Source organism: Sinocyclocheilus rhinocerous, unplaced genomic scaffold, assembly GCF_001515625.1.
Source record: "Sinocyclocheilus rhinocerous isolate Xijiao unplaced genomic scaffold, SAMN03320098_v1.1 scaffold616, whole genome shotgun sequence".
Classification (NCBI taxonomy): Eukaryota; Metazoa; Chordata; class Actinopteri; order Cypriniformes; family Cyprinidae; genus Sinocyclocheilus; species Sinocyclocheilus rhinocerous.
In genome coordinates, this window is record NW_015631496.1 from 523,806 (window position 1) to 543,238 (window position 19,433).

At 37.2% G+C, this 19,433-nt stretch overlaps 1 protein-coding gene across 1 annotated transcript in view; it reads right to left on the reverse strand.

Moving 5' to 3' along the window:
- The window catches only part of LOC107741742 (semaphorin-6D-like), an 87,351-nt gene that overhangs the window by 22,983 nt on the left and 44,935 nt on the right, over positions 1-19,433 (reverse strand). Inside the window, exons 5-17 of the mRNA XM_016554513.1 lie at positions 19,345-19,429; positions 18,837-18,894; positions 15,776-15,832; positions 14,806-14,907; positions 11,143-11,233; positions 10,739-10,861; positions 10,562-10,650; positions 9,815-10,032; positions 9,521-9,652; positions 8,494-8,649; positions 8,135-8,308; positions 5,741-5,878; positions 2,774-2,851 (exon numbers count right to left, since the gene is read on the reverse strand). Coding sequence (XP_016409999.1) covers positions 2,774-2,851; positions 5,741-5,878; positions 8,135-8,308; positions 8,494-8,649; positions 9,521-9,652; positions 9,815-10,032; positions 10,562-10,650; positions 10,739-10,861; positions 11,143-11,233; positions 14,806-14,907; positions 15,776-15,832; positions 18,837-18,894; positions 19,345-19,429 — 1,501 coding nt within the window. The remainder of the gene's footprint in view (positions 1-2,773; positions 2,852-5,740; positions 5,879-8,134; positions 8,309-8,493; positions 8,650-9,520; positions 9,653-9,814; positions 10,033-10,561; positions 10,651-10,738; positions 10,862-11,142; positions 11,234-14,805; positions 14,908-15,775; positions 15,833-18,836; positions 18,895-19,344; positions 19,430-19,433) is intronic.

Sequence of the window (19,433 nt, forward strand, 5' to 3'; positions counted from 1 at the left end):
TGTACATAATCATTTTCATGAGTTCAAGATGAAATGATTCCCCATCTCTGTTTATAGAGATCAATACTCACATTAGGACACATTAAGAGTCAATAATTGAGTTTATGGCCAGAAAATATAATTAAAGACCGTGACCAGGTTACAGTGAAAGTGTATAAAAACCATCATTAAATTAAATGCATTCAGCTAAATAAAATAACTTAATTCCTACATCTGTCGCAGGATTTGTTTGGTGTGTAGACAAACGCACAGATCAGCAATAGCATGTTAAGAATACGATACTGATCTCCCAGTAACATTTCCACTTTGAGTACAAGGGGTTTAGGGTTTTAACTTTTTTTAATAAACCAAAATTGCAGCTGTACGTCAGTGGATGCGTCTCTCGAGCGGGAAAACATCAGAGCGTGCTGGGGAGAATATTGCCGCTGTTGCTTTCCACAACTGATGACAACCGCAGCGACCACTCAGCAAAACATTAATAATAACAAATTCAAGCTCTGGATCTGCACTTATTATAACTCACACAAGTGAAATGCACTTCTGCTTGACAATTGCAGAGGCAGTACTAGATACATCCCTGGCACAAGCTGATATTGTGGAAAATGGTGGGGATGTAGGTTTGCCCTTTCAGCCAGAGATCTATGCAACTGCTAAGATATTTAAATGAGTATTTCTATAAACTCAAATGGTAGAGCATGGCACTAGCAAAGTTAGTTTGATTCAGCTAAAAAAATATACCTTGAATTCAGTGCAAGTCACTTTTGATAAAAACATCTACCTAATGCATAAAAATGTAAAATGTTAACACAGACTGTGATATATTCATAGAGTCACATGAATTTGTGAGAGCACAGTGGTAAGTACAAATGCTCATGATATTAAAGAGCAGTCCATTTTCTGTCCAGTTTCCTGTCTATTCTCTACTGTCCTACACTCTTAAAAGTACAATTCTCATCAATAAAACATTAATTGAAAAAAGAAAACATCATGAGTTGCATGGGCTTGTCAGATACCGTACACAGCAATGATACCACATTACTTTTACAAATATTTGTAAATGTTAATGTGCCATTATAACCATTTTTAAGTCTCATAAACAAGTGTGTTTGTCTCTTACATGAAGTTTATCGGAGATAAATATCTGCACATATATCTGGTCTGAAGCATCTGACTAAATCAACAACAGACCGGGTGAATGAGTGTAACAGTGATGTCATCGCAAACAAAGATAATGCACTTTTTACAAGCATTCACTGTAAATGCTTTTTTAAGATGTATTGTTTTGGTTTTTGTCTTTAATGGGACAGGACACTATAAATAATTGACAGAATGCAAAGTGGGAGAGAGAGTAGGAAAGAATCGCACAACTGTGCTATATCTCGAAGCGCTGCCCACAAGGCTATTGACTCCAACTTAAACTACCAATTTACTATAATTTTAACCAGATGGTAAAATTAATTCACTCAAGAAACGTCTCTAAAGTGATGGAGTAACACTACAATAAGGTTCAGTTGGTTAACATCAGTTAAATGCATTAGGTATTATAAACACTTTTACAAACCAGATTAATTACAAACCAAAGATGCATACAAAAAGCAAAATTAAATTACACAAGAAAGAAATAAAATACACCACCATTCAGAACTCAGAGGTCAATTACCGTACTGGCCTGAATATAAGACGACCCTGATTATAAGACGACCCCCCCTTTTTCCAGATGTACCTTTTGGAAAAAGGCTTTTTAAAAACCAAATCTTGTTTTTTCTCAGTAAAACACATTTTGTCTTCAATTATTTTCATATTGCATATTTTTCCTATTTTAATTTTTTTTGAAAGAAATTAATACTTCAATTCAGGATGCATTAAATTGATCAAAAGTGACTATAAAGACATGTACAATGTTACAGACTTCTATTTCAAATAAATGCTGTTCATTTGAACTTTTTATTCATCAAAGAATCCTGAAAAAATATATCACTGTTTCCACAAAACTTTTAAGCAGCACAACTATGTTCAACATTAATAATCATTAGAAACGTATCTTGAGCACCACATTGGTATGATTTCTGAAGGATCATGTAACACTGAAAACTAGAGTAATGGCTGCTGAAAATTCAGCTTAACCATAACAGAATAAATTGTATTTTAAAATATATTAAAATAGAAAATAGTCATTTTAAATTGTAATAATATTTCAAAAAATTACTTATTTTACTGTATTTTTGATTAAATAAATGCATTCTTTCAAAAAGATAAAAAATTACAACTTTTAGAATGGTAGTGTACACTGACAGATGTTTTTTTAGTATATGTAGAAACTGAGATAACCCAAATTAATAATTGCTGCAAAATTATTGTTTACTGTTAGAGTTTGATACCTAATGCAATGTAAACCAATTGAAATTTTATTGTAAAGTATTACCCAGGATGATATATTAAATTTACAGCAAAAATATTTTGAATATTATCTACGAAGTCATCCTGGTCATTGTATAGACTGTCTAGTAAAATTCTGGAACTGCACTTGGTTATACATTTTAAAGACATTTTACAACCATCTGATTTTTACCACATGTATTAAGGATGTTTATGGTAACATAAGCTCTAAGAGATCTTTAACAATAAAGTATGCTGTAGAAACACACTGTTGACGGTATAGTAAACTTGTGTGCAGAATTCAGTAGTCGTGTAGGCTCTTTTATTCTAACGAACCGTAAAAGTGTTTACTGTGGCAGGACTAATAGAAGGGTCGTGTGATGTAGCTTTAACTCACTTGAATCCCGGCGCCACTGTGGCACAGTTCCCCACATTCAGCCAGATGCAGTAAGGGTCTCGTGAGGACAGACAGCTCCTAAAACACACACACACACGCAGAGTTAATGCATAGCACATGTGCTGGAAAGGCTGTGTGTGTTTTCCTCGCTCACTGTCTCCATACTCCCCCCAATTTCCCTTTCCCCTCTCTCTCCAAGTGTATGTGACAAGCTGGAAGGGACAGCCAGACACAGCATCTCCATAACAAAGCATTATTGCCTCTCGCTGGTCAGACACTCAGTCAGACTGAGAGAAAAAAAATAAGAGAGAGAGAAAGAGTGTGACTGACTGCTGTATAGTCAGGTGTGTGTGTGTGTGTTTGTGTGTGTATTTGTGTTGCATGATTGACAGGTGTGTTGTGTTTGCCAGAGGCCAACTGAGATTCAGATACATGGTAGAGCCGGCGAGTCGCTCGGAGAAACAGAGAGAGAGAGATACAGATGGAGAGAGAGACGGTAAGAGAGCGAAAGACAGAAAAGAAAAGACAAAAAAAAGCATGTGTGAGGTGACTAGATGCGAGTCAGAGTGAAAGAGAGAGGTCACTTCAATTTTTCTGCTATTTTTTCCTCCTCACAGGTTGTTAATTTCCCCATGCTATGCCTGTTGGTCGCTATGCTTTAGCACTTTATCTATTGTTAAAGGTTATATACTTAAATACTTTCTCTTATTCCAGTTTAAATGAAAAAATTAAAACAAAAATAGAGTTGAGTCACTTTTAGTCTGTCTATTAGGTTTAAAGTCATCTATATGCTAATGACCTACTAAAAATTGACAAAAATATTACTTGAACTATAATTTGGCTATACTATCCACCTTATTTTTAAGTCCAATTTTTAACTGGAATGTGCAAAGCTTTCAATGTCAGCACATGGCAGTTATTTTAGTTTACAGTCTGTTATGCTGTTTGATTTTGTAAACTCCCATTATTCATTGTATTTTAGTAGTAGTTATTTATTTGTATTGCCATGTCAGCATCTAAGGCTATCTTCATGGCAAAAACGGAGTTGGAATAATACAAGAGTTACAAACAAAAAATAAATCCAAAATAAACAAAAATACAACAAGGTAAAATTATACAATATTTTTTAAATTAACATATGATTATAAAAAAATCTAAAATCTTTTCAGGTAAAATCTTACTGAAGTCCCTGAGTGAGCGTACTTAAAGTTTTCTATTTGCATTAAAACTGGGACAGTGAGTAAAACTGGAAATGGGAGTCTTGCAGAACATGCATAAAGTTGGGTCTTCTTCATCATATTTTAATTTATTAGCTTAATCATTAACACACTGGTTTGTAGTGCAAATAGTTTTATCGTTGATTGTATTTTGTTATTCTACAAATGGTTTAGTATAGTGGCTAATAAAGAAATACGCACATTCTCAAGAATTATCTTACATCCGCATTGACAAAAAGGTGCAAAATAAACTATTTACCAGACGAACATCTTTAAAATTCAGTCTTTCTCTTCTGGGAGAACTGACAAAAAAAAAAAAAAAAACTTATGACTCATCCTGCACTGCTCTGATTTTTGTCCAATCAAATGTTCTTTAGAACGAGAATGTCCCACCCCCTAAAACCACCTGCAGCCAACTAGCAAATAGCATTAGTTAGCCAACTACTGGCTTTAAAATAAATAAATACTCACAAACCCTTTGATATTTCCCACACAAACGTCCAGTTTCAACAGGATATACATAAACATAGGGACTGTAATTTTCTTTCAAAATACATAAACAATTCTAAGTATCATGTTTGTAGCTTGATTTCCTTGAAAAAGTGAAAATGTGTCACTGTCACATCGTGACCAGCCTGACATGGCAACAGTGGCTCAACCATTAGTGTGAGTCTGGGGCGGGGCTATCTGTTTGAACGACCAATAGCAGATAGTTTGGGGAAACCTGTTAAAAAAAACATTATTTTTTGCAAATAATGTTTGATGATGCACAGAAATTACACAGTGTTAAACTTTGAATACAGGATGGCTAAAAAATATGAGCTTTTTGACTTCTTTTGTTCTTTTAGATAAAAAAAACCTCTTTGAATTTAAACAAACACAGCTGTTTTTGCATCCAGCACTTGGTGCATGAAAACAATTCTGTGAGCGAAAAAACAGAGCGAGAGAGAGAGAAAAAAAGAGATGTTTTCTCACAAGTCCACAGAGAATCCCGTGTGAGTGTTTCTCCTGAGGCTGAGCAGGCATGAGCTAACAGATTGGTAAAAAGTTAAGACATGGCTGGATCAGACATCAGGATGGTTTTTGGAAAGAAATTGGGACTGAAATTCCCTGATAGGATTTGGAGATCTTTTATAAGGAAACACAGTCTATCAGCATGTTCAAACTACAGCTGTGTGGGGAAAAAAAGGAATTGTTTGCTGTGTCTTGGCCTGTGACCAATCAGATGGCTCTAATTTGCGTGTGAGTAGTGGAAGCATGTGGTGATGCTGGCTCGAGGACTGCAGCATGTGATGGAGGAAACACTTCTTCATCATTGACGACCCATCTCTATAACTTTGAGGCTACAATCTAAAACCTTTTGCCCTCTAAAATCCATCTGTGTTTAAATTTGAATGCATTTAAGAATGCCTGTCTTTGGAAACACATACCGCTTTCAGCGCACTTATGGAGAACGTTATCCATAATAGATCAAAAGCGAATCAGCACATAGGACTTTTTAGAAGATTCTTGCACGACTGTCATACATTTTTCTCTGAGGACTGAGCTGCTGCACTGCATCGTGAATAGAGTTTGTGATGCTGGTTCCATCTTCAATAAATGTTTTAAACTACTCTACGATAGTAACACTTATGAGTTTACGTGATTAAAATAGTAAAAGATGTAGTACAGCATTGTATATGTTAAGTGCTCTCACATGTAATACATATTTAATGGGAATGATTGTGGGTCTGGGTTTTGTGTCACTCACTTTTTGCAGATGCCGTAGTCAGAACAGCGACTGAGTGGAACGCGGATCACGCAACTTGAGAACGCCACAAACAGGGCATGATGATCCTTGTCCAACTCCAATCCCAGAATCCTCCGGTCCTCACCACGCACATCACACCTGAGGAGAGAAACGGTGGTTTGTGTTGGTATGCCATTTTTATGCCAGTTATTAAAGAGGGTTCAAAAGTACCATATATGTACATAAAAATTATTACTAATAAAGTTTATGTTTAGAATTGTATGCAATTCATACTACTTCCATAAGAATGCAAAAGGCATATTTTCTGAACGCATGGAATAACTGAATTATCCTGTACATTTCACAAAATGTGCTGTATACAACAAAAGTACGGTGCATGAAATACTGTATCCCATAATGCAATGCAAAATGTGACCTTCGATTTGTAGTGTGACACAAAACCGAAAGCAATTTCAGCTATAATTGTAAACTTGTAAGCAACAGGTTATTATAGTTAACTAAAACCATAAAAAATAAACATTAACTAAAATTAACTAAAATACAAAAAAAAAATTGTGCCAAGGCAATATTTCACATTTTCATTCATTGTAACTTAATGTACTAAAATTACTAATAATAAAAATTAATAAAGACTATCTAAACACAAAAAATAACAAAAATGCTAAAACTTTAAATATGGAGTAGTCATGTCCTCCTGATCACAATATACTTTCATTTTACGGAAAAGAGCAGCTCCGGATTCTTATCTTATTTCATGTTCGAAAGGATATTGAAAGTGGCTTTAAAGGAGGTCGGGGGTAAACCTTTCTCTCTAATGGAAGGAAAAAGCAATCCTCAATAAAGAAAAAAAAATATATAGAAAGAAATCCAATATGTGTGGCACACAGATGAGTCACCCCCATCGAGTTGATTGAAGAAGGTCATGCCGTAAAGGTTGACTGTAATTCATCTTCCTCAGTATCTGTAATAATCAAAATAAATCCTTTGCATCATGTAAAGTGTCGTTCCCAAAGGCTAACTTTCACATGAGGTGGGGTTTTCAGGGGAAAAAGTGAGCAATGCTGCATGAAGATGTGGTCACATTTTGTTGTGAAACTTGTGAGTCTCAGCTGGAGTTGAGGCTGGTTGTCAGATACACAAGAGGAACACAAACATGGGCAAGATCCCAGGAGTACAATTACAGCTCCACATGTACCAACCGTCCCATTTACTGCAGGAGAGATTCTCTCTTAATCAAACGCCTCTGTCGACATTGAGTTTGGGGTTATGTGTGTGCATGTTTATATTTGCCTGAGACTTGTCAATGAGTGTGAAGTGCATGAAAAAGAGCTGAAACTGAAGATGTGTTTGTAAAGCACCTTCTAGGTGAAGTTGTGTTTGCTCAGAGAAGTGACATCTTATCTGTTGCTTGGTTTCCTGCTCTGGGTCGACCTAAAATCCCTTTAAGGCAAGCCAGTCCACCTAGCAGCCATTTTGGTACAGCTCTTATCTACTTGAATAAAAATATCTGAAACGGATTTGATAACATATTTCAAATAATCAATAAAATCGGACAACTGCAACAACAATTTTGTGTCTTCAGCTCAATTCACACTAAAAACTCACTAAACTCACACTATTTCTCAGGCTTGTCTGGTTCATGTGTATTCTAGAATAAACTCTATCAAAATGCAGATCAGCACCAGAGCCATAGCCTCATGGGCAGTGCTCTGACATATGGTTTAGCAGTGCCTCGGGCAACTCGAGTTTGATTCCTCAAGATCTTTTCCCAGTCCTGTTCCTTTCTCTTTGTTTCCTGTTTGTCTCTTAGTATCCCATCATACTATCCCATTTTTTCAGCAGCCTTGACTTTGGAAGCATTTCTCCCATAGGGGTCAAAAAAAGGTATCTGTTAAAGAGTTATAAGTCATGAACTAAACCAACCAGCTACAATGTGAATCACTACATTACAAACTTTAATTTGAAGCAAAAATATTTGATGTTTATTGACGTCATTGCAGTGCTTTCTCTGCAATGGGTGGGCACTAAATTACTCTGATTTGTTGTGATTGTCTGATTGGTGGAGATTACTTAAAAACTAAGTTAAAGTAATGCAGTTTTATGGCTTCATCAAAATCATATTTCACTGGTTACCAACACTCCAGCTCATTGTAGGTCTGTCTTTAATGGTTGATAAGTTGTCATAAAAAAATTAATTTCTCTATGGAGATTTTTGCTTCCGGAATTTGACTGCTGCACGCCATTGTAGCCCTTTCCACAGTGAAAATGTACTGATCCAAAATGCTACATAGCTGCACATTAAACAACAACAAAACATTTTTTTTTTTTTGTTTTCAGACAAAATAACATATATCATGTCGCAACCAAGGAGTGTGTGCATGCAATATAACTCACTTGTTGGGGTTGTAAACATCTATGTCCTCCAAAACCTGCGTGCTGTAGGTGGAGTTTGGGTGCATGCTGGCGAGAATCTTCAGGACTCGTCCGTTTTCTGAACCCAGAAACAGAACCGTGTAGTTCTTATATGGGCCAGCTGCTGTGTCCACAGCTATCTGGGTCAGCTTGAACCTACATCAGGAACATAAGCTAATTAGTCAACAAAACAAATCACAAACATGTCTTTCCATCACAACACTAAATGCTTATTTATTCTCCAGCACTAATAACGGTTGCCTCCTCACTGGAGAAATAAAGAGTGCTAAAATAATGAGTGGTTGAGTGTACAATTTCTATTGGAGCATGTGTGTGCGTACCTGCTGGTGGTTCGTGTGAAGCAGGGTCGGTTGTTGACAGACGGTATGGCCTCATCCATTAGTGGATAAGACTTAATGAATGTAAGAGTTTCATCAGGGAAATCTGTGGAGGACTTATAACCAGCAGCAGGGCCGTCACCAGCACAGGACCCCGGCCTAGAGAGAGATAGAGATAGAGATAAAAAAACTATAGACTACTACCTGCACAGACTTTTCCCATGAAGCCTCATGGAAATGATTTGCAAAAACAGCTCACATACACACACACAATTAACAAGAACCATTCCAACCATCTGCCACTGTTAAATAAAAGCTGTTTTTGGAGTCCATCGGGCTGAACAGGCTGCTGTCACAGATCCAGAGAAACGGTCCAGGCATATCTCGCAGAGCAAGATGACGAGGAAGTCGATTCTTTGTCACTTATGTGTATGTGGCATGTTATATTTGATCTGTTTATTAATACATGCTTTTGTGTGATGTTTTCATCTTACTCTAGGGATATTGCATTTATTTTTTCAAACAAACACAGCAAAAACTGTAATATTGTGAAATATTATTACAATTTAAAATATCAGTTTTTTATACATTTTAAAAAGTAATTTATTACTGTGAAGGCAAAGCTGAATTTTCAGCAGCCATTAATTCAGTCTTCAGTGTCACATGATCCTTCAGAAATCATTCTAATGTGCTAACTTAGTGCTCAACCATTTCTTTTTGTTATCAGTGTTTAAACAGTTGAGTTGCTTAATATTTTTGTGAAATTGAGGTATGCTACATAATTTTTTTAGATGAATAGAAAGTTCAGAAGAACAGCATTTATTATTTATTATTATTGAATTTGATGCGTTCTTCCTCATTACTCTATAATTATAATATATATTATAACTACATATTATAATATTTTCTTTCTGTTTACTATTTGAAGACTACATTCCATTGTTTTAATTTAATTAATATTTATATATGTATAATTATTATAAAAGTATTTACTGATATTAGTGGATTGCTATAACCCTTCATGACTCACCGTGGTTTGGGCACCATTTCATCAGGAACTGGCGTCCAGGCCGACTCGCTGTTTCGCTGCTCCTTAAACTTCCCATTAAACACTTTCTCTATGTCATCCATGTAGAATGCACATACAGCAGAACCGGTGATACTGAGGAGATAAAAGCTCCGCTGGATGTTTTTTTCTAAACAAACTCTTATTCCAACAAATAAACTATTCATAAATAAATCAAATGGATTGGATTCAAATAAATTAAGATTGTTGTTGAAGTGTTTATGGAAATACAAATCGTATTATGGTGAGACTCCGTACCTGTTGGCTTGAGTGGTAAAGACGCCTAAAACCGCAGGCCTGTGGTTGATCTGCATGACATTGGTTAATGACTGAAGAACGTCAAAGTAGAAAAACGAATCACCCGGAACCGAACAGTTTAACCGGGCTTTCAGGAAAGACGTCCAGTAGCGCTCTAGAACCCTTGGAGAGCCACCATTATCATTCTTACACACGCGAGCGACCCGAGAGAACACCACCTGGTGTAAGTAAATGAGACATAAAAAAAGTAAGGAAGTGAGAGACATTTTTCAGACCTACATTGGCAAATAGTTTGTTCTTGTTGGCTTTACCTGAAAATGAAAAAAAGGGTCACACTTTATTTTAACTTTTGCCTTAATAAACTACAAATTTGCTACTTATTAATAGTTAGTAAGGTAGTTGTTAAGTTTGGGTATTGGGTAGGATTAGGGATGTATAAAATGGTCTTGCAGAATATGTGCTTTATAAGCAGTAATAAACAGCCAATTTGTTAATAATAGGCATGCTAATAAGCAAATAGTTCATAGAGAATTGGTCTCTATACTGGATAAAATGTTACCAAAAAAAATAAAAAATAAATAAATAATCAATAAACTTAATGACTACTCTGAAAACAAATCTTAATAGTTGATGCAATTTTTCTTTAAGTAAACGTATCTTCTTATTTTTCTTGGAAAACAAGGAGAAAGGAAAATTAGGAAAAAGTGTTTTTGCAGTATATTGAAGAAATGAACTGAAGTGTCTGACCTTGCCAAGGGTGGTGTACTCTACTGCAATCTCGCTGAGAAAGAAGTAGATGTAGTTCCCGTACTCAATGGCATGAAGAAAATGAGGCTCTAAATAAACAAAGACATGATTAAAAACATAAAAAGACTGAAATTATACAGAAAATAAATGTAGGTATCTGAATAACAGGTGACGCACCTCGTAGCCATTTTGAGTCGTATTTTACGGTACGCAGGACAGGACTGCTTTCTCCTAAACTTCGGTAAATCACTGCATCACTTGCTAGAAAATCTGTCATTGTGGCTGAATAAAAGTCACCACCTGGGAAGTGAGGTGAGAAACAAGTATTGATAAATCAAAACAACACGAACCCCACACAGCGGAGCTAAGCTCAGTTCAGTTCAGTGTGTATATGGTACAAAGAGGAAAAAAAGAAAGACGCGTCTCATCTCCCTCATGTCCCTTTTGAATCTCTGTGCTTCTGTGATCACTGCTGTCTCACTGCGACTTCCTGCACTTTGTAAAATGTCAGTGGAACACTAGTGAGATTATAGGAGATTTCGTGTCTTCCTCCCCAGACGGCTGGTGCTCTGCCAACTCACCGGCAAACAGGCCAACGTTGGACTGGCGGGATTCGAAAGGGCAACGGGCTTGACCGACCACCTCCTCTCCATCCTGCTCCAGAGAAGACATCTGACCAGATAGAGGAAAAAAGGACCCTTACACACACTGAGCCAACTAAAGAACCCTAGAAATACAACACGAAGACATACTGAAAAATGTCTAATCAATTCCTTGTTGATTTGGACCCCACTGACGTTCATTGTTTGGGCAAAAAGACGTGAGGGCGAGTAAATGGACAGAACATTCATTTTTTGGATGAATTGTCTCTTTAATATTCTCAATTCCGATTCAGAATCTATTGAGAAAGAATTGTGATGCACTGGTGAATTGTTTACAACTACAGTGAAAAATATTTGTTTGTAAAACAATTTTCATTCAGAAATTGCTGGTAAATTCAACAATTAATTATAAGTATTAAAAAACATACCTTTATTTACAGTGCCATTATACTGTAAATAAATACCATTAAGGGCATGTTTTAAATACTGGTTGATGGTTTTTGCATAGACTTTTGGGAGCTTGAAATCCAGTGTTGTATAAATGTTTGTGGACCGGTGGGTGGTGTGTGTTCCATGGTTGTTGTTTTTTTGTTCCTCTTTTGGAGCTGTAGGTGTGAACAGTGTGCTAGTTTCTCTTGTTAGTCAGAGGCAGAGCAGAAGCTCCCGACCTGTGGTGTTCACAGAACAAAAAAACAGCGTGCTAACTGCCTGTGTTGGGTGACACACACATATATGTGTACAAATCCACACAGATATTCCCCCTGCAGGGCTAGAGACGTCCTCACAAAAATGGCTGGATTATACACACGCACAAACACATTTAGCAGTGCGGCTGAGAGGGTCCTATGGGCATTCTGGTATTCAGGGTCACATTGTGTGTCATCCCTACCGGATTAACACCTACTGAACCAGCTGAAGCTCACCAGCCCTTACACTGCCCTGTAACTCACAGGGATAGAGAAGAATAGAGGGGAATTAAAGCAGGAACAGCACTGGATTGGTTCTATGTCAAAGATTGACCATCTATACACCTCTATCGAGGAAAGTGTGCCTGTTTGTTTGTTTGTGTTATGTGTCCGTTTATCACTTATTCAGAAATATGAATAACCTAAATCCTACTCAAACAGGAGAGTCTGGCAAAACACAGCAAAAACTGTGCTAGGAATGCACCAATATAAAAATTCTGACAGATTACACACTATTATTGTGTAAATAAATTAAAAGTAAAACACTAAAAACTAGAAATTGACCATCATTTTAAATGTTACTAGTGAATTTAGCCATCACAACATAACATACATTATGAAAAATATGTATTATATTTAGTAATAATAATAATAATAATAATAATTTGTGTTTTTAAATGATAAACAAGCAATAGATGGCTGAAAGGTTATCTAAACGTAAAAATATGGGAAATAAGCATTTACAAAAAAAATAAAAAATAAAATATAAGATACCGATAAATAAGAACAAAAAACAAATATATCATGCCTTTCCGAAGAAAACGTACATTACGGGTGCTTTTGGTGCAAGAATCCCTGAACAACAAACAGTAAATTTGTAAATAAATTACAAATAAATATCCAATATTGACCGATACCGATAAATTCTAAAATATCTCTAATATCTCAGCTGACAACCGATATGGTGCCAATATATTGTTCCTCTCAAAAGAAAATATACATTATGGATACTTTTGTGGCAAGATTTCTTGACTACCATAAATAGACACTGGGGAAAACACGATATAAGAGTCTAAAATGGCAAATGTAACTTTTCCAAGTCTCAAACCTACAATCTCTCCTCAACCTCTCCTTGCACAGTTTTACAGAAAGTTCTCCACAGTTAATGTGTAACCTCTCAAGCTGTGAGTTGAAAGTGAAGGAATGCGTGAGGAGACGAGGCAGAGGAACTGAGCGACATGATTTGCACGACGTGACATATCGTCCTTCTCCGGGGCTCTAACAAACCGGCCTTCTCCTCGGAGAGATGCAGAAAAACGAGACGGTGAACACGGGAAATGGAGACAGAGAGAGAGAGAGAAGAGGAGAGGAGGAGGAAAGAGAGGGATATGGAGGGAAGATGCCTTCAGGGTAAGGTGCATAAATCAGGATCTCCAAAGAGCCTCAAATGGAAAAGTTGAGAGCAAAGCCTCATCCGAGAGTTTAGCTGACTCCCTGCTGGCCTCCTCCGGAGTTTAGTCAGATTTACATGCTCTCTGGCAAACAAACACATGGGCACGCACACACACACACACACACACACACCGCTCAGGAACTGTTCCGCTGGAAAACCATCAATCACAGGACTGGTCTGATTGCACATCAAACTAGCGATGTGTGGTATATTTGTGCAGGCACTAAATAAAATCAGTTTAAGGAGTTAAAACAAGTCTTCAAGAATCTAATTAATATTCAAGATTGTTAACATAATACAAAACACATTTTATGTGACATTTTTGAGTGGGATTGACTGAATTGGTGAAAACCTATGACATTATTGACAAATTTTAAAGAAAATTAATTCCATGGACATTTTAAAACTAAAAAGGGTCATTTTGATTCAAGCTGTCTTTTAAAAAAGCGTAATAAGATTAATTTGAAAAACTATTAGCAAATAAGTAACAATTGATGACTGACTACTACATAAAACAGCAATTAAAATTTTGAAATCATTAGGGCTTTTTAAAAAAAATAAATTTAATAAATTACTTGTTGTTCTCACATCAGACAGTTCTGGCGGTAATAGGAGCCAATCATCTGAGCGAATTATAAAGTCACATGACATTTTCCCAATGAATCCAGGAATTTATTCAGTGAATGCATCTCTATCATAGTTTATGCATGACGAATAGTAGTCAGCCATCTAAGCGAAATAACAGCTAATCATCTGAGCAATTTATTCAGTCAAATGACTTGAAGCAATGTCATATGTCAGTTTTGTCACACATCTAAGAATTTATTCAGTAAATGCGTTTCTACCATAGTTTATGCACTCATATTCTTTCCAAATAAATAATAGCAAAATTAGCTAATAGAGTAGCAGCCCATAATCAGATCAAATTAAGTCAAATGACTTGAAGAAAAGTCACATGACATTTAGACCATGCATCTAGGAATTTATTCAGTAAATGCATTTCTACCGTAGTTTGTGTGCATGACTTCTCACTGAATAAAACTTTTATCCACCTTAATTTTTAATGTGCATTTTAATCATTTTATTTGCCTCCTGGTGCTTCCATCCAGCATTTTTTAGGCATTATCCCAAAATACATGTAAACCTGGTTAATGCCTGACTACTATGCGTTAACATTGCTCATTGCAACTGTAGAAAAATGCTTAGTTTAGCCAACAGCCAGCGTTGGTGGGAGAACACAGAACTCCCTCACAGCAGATTCAGCTTGTAAACAGGTATGACAGGATATGTATTCATTTCTGAGGAGGAGCAGGGTATATACATTTTTGAACAGGCCTAATATCCAAATTAATTTTAATGCTGACAAATTTAGGTACACGTGTGCATGTAGACTGTCAGTTTTGATTCTGCAAAGGGAAGCTTTAGAAATCTGTGCATCTGTAGGAGGTATTGACTGTGTGTAAGTGCGTGTGTAAGCGTGTGACAGAAATATACTCGTCATACCTTGTAGTTGCGACATGTGGGGTTGAACGCATTGGTTCCACACGCAAAGAGAGTTTCATCGTTACGTGGCACCAGCACTTTGATGTAGTTGTAACACTCATCCTGTGAAAGACAAGACACTGGCTTTTGCTAACACTATACATAACTCCTGAATGACACACACACACTGACTCATCTTGAAGCTTACAGCGAGCATCATTACTGACTCTCTTTTTCCTTTACTTCCACACACACAAATTACCATAATCCCTATGCTGAGCTCCAGGATCTGACTCGCTCCCTGCAACTCAGTCTTCAACCAAAAATTATATTATAAAGACTGTGTGTGTTCACAAATCTACATGTATATGAAGCCACCTGTGGAGAATCGCCAGACCGTTTACTGACCATCTGATGCATACTGACACAACACAGAAAAGTGACTTCTTGATCTGGCAAGCTCTAACCTGATTGGCTGCCTTGACCCAACTTTTAGGAATAAGGACACCGTTTTTTCTGACTGATAATTATTTTCATGTTAAGGTCAATAATTGATAGATGGTCCATATTATATTTCTTTTTTTAATCAGTCCGTATATTTTGATATTTTCATAGTTATGTATGTGAAATAACCTTCTTCACAAAATCTATAATATTTGCGACCATTTCTTCAATGTTTACTGCAAAGCTGTTCATACAGACTGATGTGCCAATATTTAGAACACCAGTCTATTACTGTATAATTTATTTCACATAAATCTGCCTCTAATCGGCACAAAACTGCAGAATGTGGCTGGTCACATTATATGTCAGTCATGTGGTCTCTTTCTGTCTATGTTGGCCGTTCTTTCCCAGAATAAGCTGCAGACCAGACCTGCCGTTTAGATGAAGGTCTGGCTATGCAAGACTAATAACCACTAAACGCAACAGTTGCTGACTTCTATCAACACAATTACAGGGAGAAAGTGAAATAAAAGGGCTGTGTACTCACGCTGTTTTTCCCCCTGACTGTGCATTTCTCCACATCCTTTGTCTTCCATGTCAGTTTCTGCCACACAAACAAACACACAATCATGGGCTCATCGCTATTCACAACAGCTGTAAAGGGAAAATCTCATTTACTTCAATAAGCATCACACATAATAAACATAAAAAGGAGGAAAGAGAGTTAGACAAGGAGGACTGAGCATCAAGAAGGAAGAGAGACGTCCCTGAGGTTGTTAACAAGCTGTGTTCAGAATGTGTGTGTCTGGGTGCTTGCTGGTGTCATTAGGTCAGGATGTATTGCAGAGATTTACTGGGCCGCCCCATGTCAGCCCACACAAAAGGAACAGCAGGCAATCAACACCCACACACATATACCATGACAAGATAAAAACAACACTCTCACTAACTCAACTATTTGCTGCAGTGACATCTTACTCTCAACAGTTAAGATATTAATGTCAGAGAGACCCAAAAGACGAAAAGCAGAAAAACTGTGTGATCTCTCCATAAGCAGACTACTTCATCAACACTATTACATTTGATAGGACTGCTGTCATTAACAACAGCATAAAATGGAAACAGGATTTCATTTGCTATTTAAAACAAATAAGCTAACACTTCAACAACCCAAGTTAACAGCAAAAACTGGTCTCTTAGGAGGGAAAAACAAGAACCTATATTGAATAAGGTACAAAAAAGAATAAAAAAAATACCTGAAAATGTATACCTTCAATTAAAGTACTTTTTCTTCTGTTTTTCAGCAAATGGTAAATAAAAGCAGAAGCTTAACCTTTTGAAAATGTTGATGCTGAAACCTCAGTAGGTCAAGCTAAATTGTACATGAGCGGTTTTATTTTCCATTCATTTTATATGAAGCCTGTAATTCACTCATGCACATTTAGTAAATGGGACATTTTGGGACAAATTTTTTTAAAAATTATATATATATATTGCATGTGAGTGAGCTCAGTGAGCTGCCCTGTCCTGCGAAAATGTAAACAGGTTTGTCTAAGTAAATTGCTCAGTGCAAATAAAGAGAAGTAACGGGGACCTGGTATTTCTATGTTCTTTTTTTGATGTGTCTAATAGACATGGACAAGTTCTTTGAAAAACATCTATGACCTTTTGTGTAGTCTTCATGCTCTATGTTAACTATGGTTTCACTAATAATAAACATTTATTGCATAAAGCATCCATATTTGTCCATGCCCATGTTGATTAGAGTATTAAAAACTATTAATTAAAGTCTATGTATTAATTTAAGGTAGATTTAGAACAGATAAAAATGTGCAATTAAGTTGTGATTAATCGCGAGTTAACGCAAGACAATCATGTGATTAATCGCGATTAAATATGTTAATCGACTGACAGCCCTAATATATATATATATATATATATATATTAGGGCTGGGCAAGTTAACGCGCTATCATCACGTTAATGCATTAATTGATTAACGCCGACAATTATTTTATCGCGCATTAATGTAGTTTTTTATTATTATGAAAGTCTGTTGCTCACTGGCTCTGAGCACACATACAGACAAACCATGGGTCACAGGAGGGGTGAGATGTTGATCAGTACTGGCTAGGGATGGGCGTCATCACGCGTCTCGAACCAATGAGAGCATTTGGGGTGGACCTAAGACTGCAGCATCGCTCACATGAAGCACTGACGACTTCATAAGTGGGAAATAGAAAGTTTCCGATAGCACGTGAAGGCAGCAGAGAAGCGCTCTAGCTCAGCACAGTGGAGTGCATCGTTTTGATAACATTGTGGTCTATTATTTTGAGTCGTTTGGGACGCAGTAACACACGGCCCTCTCACAATATATTGCTTTACATATCTATCACTTTTGCTGCTCAGAAATGTTCACGCAATCATGCTGCACATATCAGAAGTTCTGCGCTCCGGCGCGGTTAGCGCTCACACTACATGCGTACCGCGCCCGAGCCCAACAGAAGCGCGCTCTGGCCCACCTCTTCCAACCGAGCCAGGGACGACTAAACGAACTGCGCCCGAGCGCGGCACGGAGCGATCACACTAGTCAAACGAACCGGGCTTTGGGGGTCAATCGCTCGTGCTCAAAACACCTAGTGTGTGTACACACTTATTCTCCCGCATCCCGCACACACGAGTCTCTACCCGCCCGCACTCGCCCATCAAGTTTTGTCCCGTGCTGCACTCTTCTGCGTTGGGTCCCGCGATAGTGCTGGTCTCTAAGGTGCCTGTTATAATGTTATGATCAAGGCTCTGGACTCTGAGCATAACTTGTTTTTCTATTACAAACTATAAAATATTTTCTATAAAAACGTTAATGCCCTGGCAGTGGCAAATAGCTTTGGTTTTATATTTAATTTGATTACATTAATGTTATAAGTTGAGGTTTAAAATAAATATTTTAACTGCTACTATGTAAAAGGAATACTGCTGTAAAAAAACACCTTATTTGTTTAAAGTGTTTGCAAACCAAATGTTATTGCACTTTTGTTCATATAGCAGTACTTTTAAATACTACTAATAAATAATATGCAGAAAATGTATTATATTTGTTGAAATTGCCAATAGTCTACAGCCATATGCTACACATTTAAGCACTGTTTTTTGTGAAATAATTCAGTCCACTCATAATTCAGGCTTGTGAAGAGGCTTTTCAATAATGAAACTCACATGCAATGAGCTTAGCTAATCACAATCAGTCATTAACCTATAGAAACCTTACAGAATGTACAGTAAATAAAAAGCCTATTTAATTCCAAGTGTCACACAGAGTGGGAAATGGTTCTGTAAAACTAAATTACGGCTGTTTTTTGTGTTAAAGACCTTGACTAACATTTCAAGTGGACCTCAGGGAAAAATAGACAGTGCTATAAAAGTGTAGAATATTCGTCCTTTAAAGCCACCATAAAGAAAATTGCTCATTTGAAAAATGGGATTTCTGAATGGTCCTTCCCCAAAGACGAATAAAAGTGAATATTCCGACATCACGCACTCACGGCACTGATCTGAGAGAAAGAAAAACATTAGAGATGACTGAAACAGGAAGTTGAGAAAAAGGTGAGCTTACCTGTTGGGGGACGATACGCTCCGCTGAAGCGCTGAGGTTAATGGCAAAAAAGTGATCTCTACAGAGACACAGAGAGAGAGAGACAGGAATGCCAATATTCTCATCAAGTATTTGAGCAACCAAGATTCTTTTTGCCAGTTCTTTCAATAAATAACAATACGGTGCCAATAACACCTTGAGCTGAAATGAAAGGGGCAGAGGACAGCTACAACGAGTGGTGAAGAGACAGACAGAGAGGAAATAGAAGGGGTGAGAGAGGTGTCAGAGAGCAAGCCAACATCCATCTGCCTGCAATCCAGGCCTGAATGAGACTGATTGACCCAATCACACGACCCTTATCATTAGTGTGTGGGTCTTATCGCTGCGGGTGTCTGGAGAAACAGCACTAGTGTGTACCGATCGGGAGCTCTGGAATTCCCAGTCAATGTTGCATCTTGAATCTTCTGAAATGTGTGTGACTGTAGTGTTGTGTGCAGTGTGAGTGTGTGATTGAACTGACATGACATACCTCGCAGCACTCGCAGCAATGTGGTTAATCCGCAGCATCCTCTGAAAATCCAGCCCCAGTCTGGCGGTGTCGTTATCTGCGTTATCTGA